At 30.0% G+C, this 12,618-nt stretch overlaps 1 protein-coding gene across 1 annotated transcript; it reads left to right on the forward strand.

The window, feature by feature from the left end:
* Window positions 1-10,818: 10,818 nt before the first annotated feature.
* On the forward strand, window positions 10,819-12,376 carry HELRODRAFT_162260 (hypothetical protein; the record flags this gene model as incomplete). The annotated part of the gene is made up of 3 exons (XM_009024518.1): window positions 10,819-10,862; window positions 11,547-11,668; window positions 12,111-12,376. 3 exons carry the CDS (start codon window positions 10,819-10,821, stop codon window positions 12,374-12,376), a joined length of 432 nt encoding a protein of 143 aa, XP_009022766.1.
* Window positions 12,377-12,618: the final 242 nt, after the last annotated feature.

Consider the following 12,618-nt stretch of genomic DNA (forward strand, 5'->3'; position numbering starts at 1 on the left):
AACTCTTGCGTTCCATAATAATAAATTTGATTTTCGTACAACACAAAAATATTTTATTAATTATAAATACTAAGTAATTTCTATAATTTTAAAACTTCCGTAAACAAATTTATTTTCCAAATGTGTTTTTTCCAATGTGTTCAACTCACTCGAAAGTATTTATTATTTGTAAAGTTGAAGAGCATTTAAATATTCTTAGCTGAAGAGATGGCCGACTGCCCCGGCGAAAAGGTGGGTAACTTATTTTTTATTTTTTAGCATCCAGATATGTATCCATTTAAGATATTTGATGAAGCAATAAATTAACATAATTCTTTTCCTTGCCTGATGTTGTTTGTTGTTGTTGGCTCACTCTACCTCATAGAGTTCGCATCACTTTCTAGACATTTCAGATCATTTGACAAACAGTTACATCTGACATGCAACAACAAACAACATGGTTCCATGGTTCCATCCACTGATAAGCAAGGAAGCTTTATTTTGAATGTTCTCTGAAAAACTTCTCAATCGTTCGCCTGAAATTGTAATGGATTTTTAACAATTTTGCATTTTCTAACTTTCGAATTTTGCAAAAAATTATAAATACATCTGCTCTTCAGAGAAAATTAAACAATCATAAAACTGCGTAATATATTCATCATAAATAATACTTTTGTGGGTCAGTTAAGCATTGATGCGTCATGTCCGAGTTTCAGTAAAATTTTAGTTTAATAGATCGAGTTGAGGTACATCTTATTTGCCAGTATTTATGTATTTTGTTCCATAAATTTTCTGCGTATTTCAAAATGTATTGGCATACGAGAAAATTTAACTCTTATGGTGGAAAAAACACACTAAACAACTGGGCCATTTGTTTGATATCTAATCAAGGAAATGGCGCACCACAGGTAGTCCCACTTTCGATAGGACACTCGGCACACATGACACGCCACAACTGACCACATGTGACATTATTGATAGCTAACAACATGCAACAATTCTGCAATTTTCATACATTCAACTTACACTTTGCATGTCAAACTTCCTCAAAAAAAACGACGCATGATAAGGTTTAATGTTTCTCGAAAATGTTTACAACAAAATTTATTTGTACAATATAAGTGCTTTTCTGTTTTGTTTTGATACAACAATTAACTGACCCTGAGATGAATGTTAGAAAATATTGTTGAATAACATTATGAGACAATTATATATGTAGCGGAATGAAATAACCATCTGTAAAACTGTTTGAATGAAAAAAAAATTTAATTGATATCAACATTAATAAATCTTTATAGAAAGACATCTATAAATAAACCTTAGCAGTCAGTGAGGTTTAATTCAAGCCATCAGTTAAAATGTTCACTAAGGGAATGAATTCAAATATTTTTCATTAACCATCTATGAAAGGAGACCCATCTGTCACAAACCTCACCGCCATCTGAACTGAAGCTTTTTCATCTAATAAATTTCAACGTACAAGATAATTTTTCATGTAATTTTTCTGAAATTTGTTTTATTTTTCAAAACTTTTAAATTAAAAAATTCAGCTATGAACATTTTAACGCAAAAAAAATAGAATTAATTTATCAAATGAATTTTCTTTTACTTGTCTCAAAAAAGTTATCCATGGAATACATGTAGAACGTTTTTTAGTTCACAGCTTTTTTACTCATAAATAATTTATATTTGCAACTTTAAATAAATATTCATGAAACACTAAGAAAATTCGTCAGAATAAAAATTTTCAAACTTGTAACCATCAACACTTACGTACGACGCAATGTACCACCCATTGGTCATTTTTCAACTTTACCGTGCCTCAATTATTTTTTATAATTGATATATGGTTGCCAGGACAATTTCTTGGCATCTGTTTATTAATAATTCTATCGATTTATAACAATTAGGAGTATATAAATTTATGATGAAGTTGATGTTTAAATATTTGCACAATTATCTTTATAATAATAAGCAAATAACAAATGTTTCTTATCCGGTCAAGTTCCATTACCTTTCAAACAACAAGCTAATGTCCTTTAATTTTAATGCTTGTATTCGTTTCTTTAATCTCCCCTAAAAGTGTTTTTCGTGGTGAAAACAATAACGATAAAAGTCGAATCATTAAAACACCTTAGCAAAATATATAGTCATACTCCCAAAAATTTTTTTAAGTTTTTTAATTCAAAAATCAAAAATTTTTAGCATCTTAAAAACTGTTTCTACTTTCTTTCTTTCATGATAAATCACGGTGTAGAACATTAAGAGAGTCAGTTAAATTTGACGCTTGTCACTACCAACACCGATGTTGTAACTTCACTGATCTCTATATTTCAAACACCAGTGGTGTAACTTCAAACGATCGTCAAGTGTTCGTTATTCCATAGGTTCAAAATTTCCGACAGTTGAACACAACTGTTTCAAACGAAAACTTTGTTGAACGTTTATTTGAATACCAACAGTAATAGAGACATTAAACTAATCTAAATAACTACATAAATCACATTTACGACTTCGCATCAAACTTTGCCAGAATTCTGACTTTTCTGCTCGAAGCCTGACTGAGCAAGACCTATGTATAGCCCAGATACAATATTTCTTTACAATCCTTTAAAGTTTACAATTAATTTTTAGCATGGATACAATATTTCTTTACAATCCTCTATAGCTTACTATTTCAAGATTACAAATATAGTAGAGTAGTAGTAGTATTAGTAGTAGTAGTATTAGTAGTAGTAGTAGTAGTAGTAGTAGTAGTAGTAGTAGTAGTAGTAGTAGTAGTAGTAGTAGTAGTAGTAGTAGTAATAGTAATAGTAGTAACAATAGTAGTAGTAGTAATAGTAGCAGTAGTAGTAGTGGTAGTAGCAGTAGAAAAAGAATTATCACGCATTTATTTAAAATCAATCAGGTAAGATAACAAAATCTTATAATCAGTTTGGAAAGCACTTCAGCTTATTGAATTCAAAAGTTCATCGCGATGATGGCAACACATTTACCCACACTTACGAACTTACGAAATTTTTTTGATTTTTTTTAATTGTTGTAACTTTTATTTGCAATTTGAAAATTATTGTTGTTCTTTAAATGCAAAACTGGTTTACAAAAAATTGTGTAGTTATATATTTGTCAACACAAAAGTTAATTTTGTGTAGCAGTAGTAGTAGTAGCAGTAGCAGCATTGGTAGCAGCATTAGTAGTAGCAGTAATAGTAGTGAAAAGAAAATGGAACTTGAGCGGATAAGTTGATAAAATAAGATAAAGTTAATTTTGCATTAACACCAATAATATTTCAAATATTACTTCGGGGCATTGCATCAAAAAGAGGTCTACATTTGAGAATACGGTCAGTTGCGGAAGGATAGCTAATTAACATCAAAAACATTTCCATACAACGAGTTCATTGGAGAATGGAAAGAAATTTTTAAAAATTAACAAGAAAGTGCTGAAGGCTAGATTTTTAAAATTTTTGAAAAATTAAATGGTAGCAAAATTTTGACAATTTTAAAACGTGCGCACATACACACGCACACATGGGTATGTGTGTATTTGTGTGTGTGTGTATTTGTGTGTGTATTTGTGTGTGTATGTTTATATTTGGCGGGAAACCTCTTCCACTCAAATTCATAGTACCTCGGTTTTGTCAATCCCATTCCAAACTTAATGCAGCATTTCAAGGAGTTCAATCTAAATTTGCACATAATGTTCTTACAAAAATAAGCTAACGCACACAACATTGAAAATATTATATCTATCATCTACTGGTAAACATTGTAGTCAAAATAAACCGTGATTTTTATTTGACCTCAAACATTACCAAATGTTTTTGAATTTATATTCTCAAAGAACGCAGGATACCTTTAAATTACCAAACCACTACATTTCAACAAAACTATGAAAAAACCTCATGTGAGTTTCATGATGAACATTTCCACGATTTCCCACCATTTCTTAAACATACAACCAGTGCAAAGTTTTGTTAGCAGGCAAAAAATACAATTGTTAAAATTGCGTAGTTTGTAATTATTAAAACTAATAACCTCTCACTAGCTATAACATATTAAAAAAAGTTAAATATAAAGAAATATAGGTGGGAAAATTTTTGTATAGAACTACTTTTTCTATGTCTTATATTATCAACTCTTTATTTTACTTCAATTTTACTTTCAAAAGTGACCTAGACCATATTATTTTGCAGCAACTCAATGGAATGTTCTAAATTAAATAAGATTATTTATTACAAAATGCATTTTAGAAATGAAACAAACTGTCTTCAATCGGATCTCATCCCTTCATATGACTGACGGATCACACCACTTCATATCACTTTGCCATATCATCTCATTAATTCCTCACCTTACCTTTTCATTTCATTATCGTCATGCTGTCTGTTAAAATATTTCGTTATCTTAATTGGACACACACGTAAACTTATACAGTCTATCTGTTTACTATCTTCCAAATTTTTGCAGATGGAGGTAGTCTGTATCCGAATGAAGGCTCTAAAATGTTTTATAAAACAATGCCCATGAGCATCTACACATTTATAAACATAAAAATAAGAAATTGAATAATTTATTTTTAAATAGCACCAAATTTATCAATGCAATACATCATGGGTAGGCAAAAGTTTTGCTGAAAGAGCCGCATTGAAAACTATTTTACCTTTGAAGAGCGGCATATGTGCTTAAATAGCAAATTTTTTCGATCCGGGGGAAAATTTTTTTAAGATTTGTGACTCCTTTTTTTTAGTCATAATGTGTCTGGCTGATGACCTTTTATTGGCGAACACGGCCCGCGGGTCGCATAAAATAAAGTAGCTTAGCAGTAGTTTACCCACCCCTGCATTACATGAATAAGTTGAAGTATCATTAAAATTTGAACAATTTATTTACCAAAGATTCATCAAAGATTTTGATTGGAAAAAAGCAAATTGAATTGATGAAGTGAAAGTAAGAGAGTCAGCGAAAGTGTGAAGGAAAATATGCCATCCAGCCACATTTCCATTCGTGGTAAGCAGCGCGTGAATGCAACGACGTTGAAGCGAGGAAATGATTATTTTGAAGTTATTGAGGCCCGACCGTCCGCTGCCGTCAGTGCTTATGTGATTTTAAAGAATCGTTTAAATAAAGCTCGATTTTTATACGAACGTGCGAAAATAAATGCATGATTTGCGTTAAATTTAATTAAAAATATCATAAATGTTTTTGTGAGAACATTTTTTTAAAAACTTCGAGATTGCTGTTTGATTTTTTCATTGCAAACTGGAAACAAACATTTTTAATACCTGTTTCACGTTATTCTTTTTCATACATTTAAAAAAAGAGTTAAAACGAATGAAAGTTGCATGCGTCATTCCCTATGCACTTGATTTCTCCTAATTCATGCCTGAAAAAATGTTTGTAAGTCACATTATTTCATTTTTATTGCACTTAGTTACAAACTAAATTTTTCCACGAATCTAATTTTTATCTGATGACAATTTTTTATTGATTCACCAAATATTGTAGCTATTTAGAAAAAAAGCATTGGTTTACACAAACTGAGTTAAAGGTAGTACAACTGTAGACTACCCGTTATATATTTTATATATTATATATGTTATATATTATATATATACACTTATTTATTTATTTATATTTAATTATCTTAAGAATCATAAAATAATTATGTGAATGGAATATATATATAATTATGTACTGTGTTTTTACATCCTGGTCCTAGCATGGCTGACAACCGCCGTTGTGTGATCTACGTAATTGTGGCAACCGTAGAGCGAGAGAAAGGACGCTGACCCTGACTGACCTTGATTGCAAAGGTCATCTTGCATTGGCCTTTGCATCGCTATGTCAATGTGCACGACATTCCGCGCGTATATTTTAAAGCAGATTCGTCACCAGAAATATGCTCAATACAACACATTTTTGTAATTAAATTAATATATATCTATATAACAAATATATGCCTAGTTTTTTTAGAAATATATTAGAATGAACATTTAAGTTGCGTTTTTCATAAACAAAAGCTCTTTCATAAAATTCAGAAAATGCCATGATTTCTCGAAATAATTGCATCTTCATGACAGCCTGATTCCAAAATGTATACGTTGGTATTGTACTGACATCTGGTCAACTTATTCCAACTTCTATGTTTAAAATAACCTAGAAAAATAATAAGTAAATAAAAATAATTCAGAAATTTTTATCTTGAAGATTTTTATCCATGGACCGCATTGACTGAAATTTTTAAAGAGATGAGTGCACTTGAAGAGGTACGCAAAGATTAGCAAACAATGGAAGAATCATTAATCATCGGCTCTATAGGATGATTAATTGAATACTGCAATTGAAGAGAAGAACAAAAAAAGTTTTCAGATAATTTTTTTGGATACCAAAACAAGTATCATTTGGGCCATTCACGCTACGTCCTCGAAATTTTGTCAACACGTTGGTGCACCGTTTGGTTTGTAAGAAATGTATTTCATTCTCTTATTTTTTTTCCATTATTATGTTTCAGTCAGCAGTTGTACGTTTAATTGCATGCCGTAAGAGTTCCTACATTTAAATTTTTATATATTTAAAAATGAAATTCTGAAAAACGCAGGGATCGGTCAACACGCAATCGAAGACTATTTTTCAAATGAATGATAATGTAAACTTAACTTCACGGGTGCTTAGAAGCTTTCAAAAGGGGAAACTTTTGAAAATAAAAAATGACAAACGTGCTGCACTTATCAACGCGATCAAAAATCAATAAGAATTCCATTCAAAATAGTTAGGAAAAGTGTTTACTGAAAAACTCATTTCCTAAATAAACAAAACAAAAACAATCTGAAAAACAATCTAAAAAACAAAACCAAAAAATAGCTTTGTGTTCCTTTGACATGCCAAAAGAAGCTATCATACAGGATAGAGGGAGCTCACAAATGATTGGTCGTTTTTTTGGTCCAACTGTTTCCGGCAACTTTGGTTAGCGAATGTATTGGTTGATTTTATTTGTTATGCAACATTTTTATTAGAAAACTTGCGATTTCTTTAGCCAAATAAAAAATATATTTTTTGATAGTTGATTGTATTAACAAAAACTAGAATTTTTACCGTTAACAATCAAAAAAGTATCTAAAAAATAGTATAATTGTTGCTATTGTTAGAATCGTTATTATAAATGTGTATATACAAAGAATATGAATGAATTTTAAAAAGCCAACAGATTTATATGGTAGCGTGCTGCATTGGGCTTTCTTTGGTGGGCTTTGCAGTTATTTGGAAAAGCAGCAAAAAACTTTCAGACCGTATTTTTTGAAATTCTGCAAAAATAATAATTTTTTAAAGATTATTTCATAAGCCAAAAAACATATTAATAATTTTTGATTTTGGATGAATGTTTGCATGATGATTGTATGTGCGTTTATGTAAATGTGTGTACTGTACATACAATAGCATCGTTCCGTTAATATATATGCGCTGGCTTTGAAATGACGGGAAGGACTTAAGGGTAACAAAGCGAGGAAAAGTGGCATGCCTGATTGGCATCCATCAGAGCTGAATAATTTAGGAATGGGAAATTATTATAACTACCCTTGTTGTCTACAAAATTAATATAATAATAATAATAATAATATGATTACTGTTGTTATAGGTAACAATATTAGCATAAATTATTAATTATCATTGTTGCTATCATTGTTATGCTCAAATTGGACGTGATGCATTGAAGACTGAGATGTAGTGACAATGACACAAGGATCGATCGATCGTTTGACATTAGGGACATGATTCATTCAAATATTACGAAAATATCGATCCAAATATTTAGTAAGCTGCCAGCTAAAAAGAAAGCCCAACGACAACAACTGCAAATACACATAGCATTATCAATATATACCTACATATGCGTGGTGTTACCGTTGTTTATTAATGCTGATGGGAATGTGTTTACGACACGTTATAAGTGCTGTGGCTATGTTGGCTGATGCAGTTATAACAAATATTCATTTCTTTAATTATGCTATAAAACTATTTTCAGCATTTCAAACAAGTTCCCATCCCACATAAATCAGACAAAATATTTGTTAAAAAGTTTTTTATACTTGTATGCACTATATTTTTGAAAATTACTAACATAATAGTAGTTAATGAACATTTTCTGAAATTTTCTGGTTTGGATTTGATCGATTCATTTTTTATATAAAAGAATTATATCTCATTTTTACAAGCTAACAAAGTACATCCAGTATGTCGCCTAAAATTTTATTTTTGTCATTTTTGCCATGAAATTTTTTATTATTTACATGAAAATATATTTGTTCTGCCATTTCATGTTACACGTTTATTGCTTGTTTCGTCTGTTTTTTTATTTGAACATTGAAAATATAAAAGCAAAACAATTGTTAATAGGGAATTGTCTGCTCCTTATTTCAAATTTATTCAGCTTTTTTTTCACTTAGATAAAACAATTCAGCAACTTGAGCTGAACTTTATGAACTACAGTTTTTAACAGTTTCAAGTTTTTGACAAGCAAACGATCTTTAAGAAATAATTTAATTGAAATGCTTGTTGTTTGCAGTAACAGGTTATTTTCATGTATTGAATTTTTAAAATGATTGCAAAAGATTCATCCATGCCAGTTCCAAATATCGTCACTTGCTTAAAGCTTCAAAAAATAACTTCAACGTATGTATTAAAACATTTTCTATACATTGTGTAAAATATGATTTGAAAGTCCAAAAATTTATCAAAAAATATTCAACAACCAACTGTTGAATTATCTAGTCGTTACATTTATTATTAACAAACATGGGGAAATAAAAAAACAAAAGTTGGAGACAGCAACTCCGACCGGCAATTACAACGGACATAAAATCATTGCTCATTATAACAACAGGCTCACAAAAGTTGTTCAACATACACATCACCTGATTTCTGACTACTAATGATCAAACCAACAAATCCTAGAAATCATTCAGGATTCAAAAACATTTACAAATAAAAAAATTATCATTACATTTTGTGACTGTGAAACAAGCAGTTGAAATTTGATAATAAAAATTTCAAATGAAAAGCGAAATTTTATCAGCAAACTATAAGAATGTTTTATGCTATTTATTTACACACGTGTACGTATATGAACAACTGTGAATATGTAAGTATGGATGCACTGTACATTTACAGGCAGAAATAAACAAATAACTCTTCACACACTTTCAACACTTCCAAATGTCCTTCTGTTCTTCCGCAATGAGTTTTTTACACGCAAAGATTAACGAGGTCACGTTTGAATTATTCATTAGATTTATGAACGTGTACACTCGAAAGCATTTTTTTCTGGGAATTGTAGCAATTTCAAAAGTAATCTTGCTATGAAAACTTAACAATTTTTTACCAATAAATTTTCTCTCTCACTCTCTCTCTAATATATATATATATATATATATATATATATATATATATATATTGTATTTATTTAGAATACATCCTATCTAACAACACAAATCAAACAATTTCGATTTTTTCGTTCTTGTAAATTGTCTAGAAATTTATGATAGACTTGAGCTGTTTGTTTAAGAAAGAACTTACTATAATTTGAATAATATTCATAAATAGAAACAAATGGTAGAACAAGAAGGGCAACAATCTTCACGGGACGGACAATCGCCGTTACCTAAAAAGATTACCCTCCAGCCAGGCAAGTAAGTCTATGTTGACGAAAGTCGCAGGCAGATGCGAGGCTTGTGTTACTTCTTACTAGTGCAGACAAAATCTTTAAATTCATTACGTTGATTGTGTTTTAAGCAACTTTTATGCAAGTAAATAATAACTTGCTTATTAAATGTTGAAACTTTAAAAAAATTCGACACGTGTCAAGTTTTTAAACATTAACAAAATGACATTGAAGAGAAAATGATGAAGGAACAACAACAACAACCTGATTCAACAACTGATTGAGTTTGTTATCCTCTGTACAATAAAATAAAACACAGATAAAAAATTCCAAACATATATTCCTGCCCGAGCCAATAACAAAGTAGTAGGGAAGATGCAATCATCGTTCTACTGCGTCAATAGTCCTTTAGTTCTACAGGATCTATAGTAATAAAACAAACATATTATCCTCCGCGCAATCAGCGTTTGTCCCAAACAATAATTCAAAGTCCTATCCCCATCATGTTTTATTCCATTTTTATCTTTTATTTCATTTTATCAGTTTTTATATAATTTTATTTTTAATTTTATTTTATTTCATTCAAATCATCCACCATATTGACTTCATGTCTAATTGGCGAAGTATCTTTTAAAATGTTTTCTCTTATTTTTTAAAAATTTCACATTTTGAAAAGCAAATACACGAGTTTTCCACCATTCTCAAATATTTATCTCCGCAAATAAATAATTTTTTATCTGTCGCAAACAACTTTTTTGTAACTTTAAAATTTTTAAACATTATCACGTTCTCAATCATGTTTCACTATTTAATGCTTTCGAATTCAAACTCAACTGAATTGGTTATGGTTACAAATGGTTTGAAAGATATTCAAAGAAATAGTAATATTCTGACCGATCGATTACATCCGGTCAACATTGTGCGATCATTCAAATTCAGTTACAATGTAATAAAATAGGTATCCGGTGAAACATATCCTTCAACCAAACACTGCCACCACAGGATTATCCGGTTCTTTACTTTTAATCTGTTATATCCCAGTAGCTCAGTAATCAATCCTATCCTATGGATTATATCTTTCTTTGAAGATAATGAATTTTTCCATCAAGCCCGATAAAGGATAAACTTCCTTTCTCTAATACTTATTCAAATGCACCTGCAAATTCTCTGTCAACTTGAACCATGGTCCACGCCCGACCATCTCCGATTTTTTTTAAATTTGAACAGTAAGTACCTCAATGTATTTCATCGACAAAATAAAATTTTTATAAAAAAATTTCAATTATTTTTCAAGTTATGAAGATTTTTGTGACAGCATCCTCAAATTTTTGAGCGATTTTTTTCAAAACTTGTACCTACTTAGAACGCTATATCTCTTGAACTAGCCAACATATCTTGATGACATTTTTTGTGCATATCAGTGAAACAATGTAATAACAAAAAAAATAAATGTTATTGTCTCGAATCAAAGGATATTTTGAACAAAAAATCTAGAAAAAAATGAATTTTTTGAAAATTTCACCGATTTCAAAACAGCGTAGCTCAAAATCTATCGCAAAATAAATAAATATTTTTTGTTATTTTAGAAGTACCTTATAGTCACAAATAAATCACAAAATTTCGTTAAAATCTGTATTGAATTTTTTGAGCTATCGGAGCTCAAAATGTCAAAAATATGAAAAACTTCTTTTGTTTGGCGCCATTTTTAACTATGAAGAACCAAACGTTTTTTAATTTTTAAAATTTGTTTATATAGTGCTTTTATAGCTTAACAACATATCAAAAAATAAAATTGGCGTTTGCTTTCTTTGAAAAATAAAACAACTTCAAAAACAGGCAAAACAAATTTTTTTCAAGTGTCAATATTTTTTTCAATTTAAAATTTAAAATTTAGAATGTATGTTACACAGATGTGAGGAATGCCCAGGAAAACTGAGTGTCGAAAATAACTTAAGAGCGATTTTCGAAGAAGCTGTAATTTCCCATGATGATAATCGCAGTTCATTGATTTCCGTACAGGATACAGTTGACAGTTTCATTGAAAGATTTTCGCAAAAACTTGACGAGTTTTCATCGCATCATTACATAAGCAAAGAACAATTGAAATATCTTAGCGATTCTAAAAAAATTTAAAAAGTTCGGAGTGTATTGCTTTAATGGATTTTGCTGAAAATTATTTGGTGATAATACAGGATGCAATCCAGAGTCAACATTGGAGCAACACGCAAGTTACTCTTCACCCAATTGTTCTTTATTACAGAAAACTTATTTATTTATTTATGAAAACTTATCTGTCAAAAGCGTTTGCATGATTAGCGACTGTCTCGATCACAATGTTTCCGATGTTTATGCTTTTCAAAAACATTTAATTAACTATGTAAAACAAAACCTGAAAAACGTTACTTTAATTAAATATTTTTCTGATGGTGTGGTAAGTCAATACAAAAATTTTTCTAATTTAATTCATCACAAAGAGGATTTTGGATTAAAAGCAGAATGGCACTTTTTTGCAACTTTTCATGGTAAAAGTCCTTGCGATGGAATTGGAGGGACAACAAAAAGATTGGTTGCAAGAGCAAGTTTGCAGGCATCAACAAAAGATCAGATATTGAACGCCAGAGATTTTTACACATACGCTGATGCGAAAATAAATGGTATTAAATTTTTTTGGGTAGACAAAAAAGAAATTAAAGATCTGCTAGGAATGCTTGAAAAAGATTTAGGTCAGCAGATAAAATAAAGGGTTGTCGAAGTCATCACTCATTTATTCCAGACAAAAATGATCAACTTTTGATGAAACGTTTGTCTTCAGATTTATTTGGATACAATTTTAATAAAAATGAAAGTGAAGACACCAATGATGATTATGAGCCGGGTCGATTTGTAGCTTTGGTCTATAATAAGAAATGGTATTTAGTAAACATTATAAAAAGAGATGATAAAAATGATGATTTAAAAGTTAACTGTCTGAAGAAATTTAAA

The sequence above is a fragment of the Helobdella robusta genome (genome assembly GCF_000326865.2).
Source record: "Helobdella robusta unplaced genomic scaffold HELROscaffold_4, whole genome shotgun sequence".
Taxonomy (NCBI): Eukaryota; Metazoa; Annelida; class Clitellata; order Rhynchobdellida; family Glossiphoniidae; genus Helobdella; species Helobdella robusta.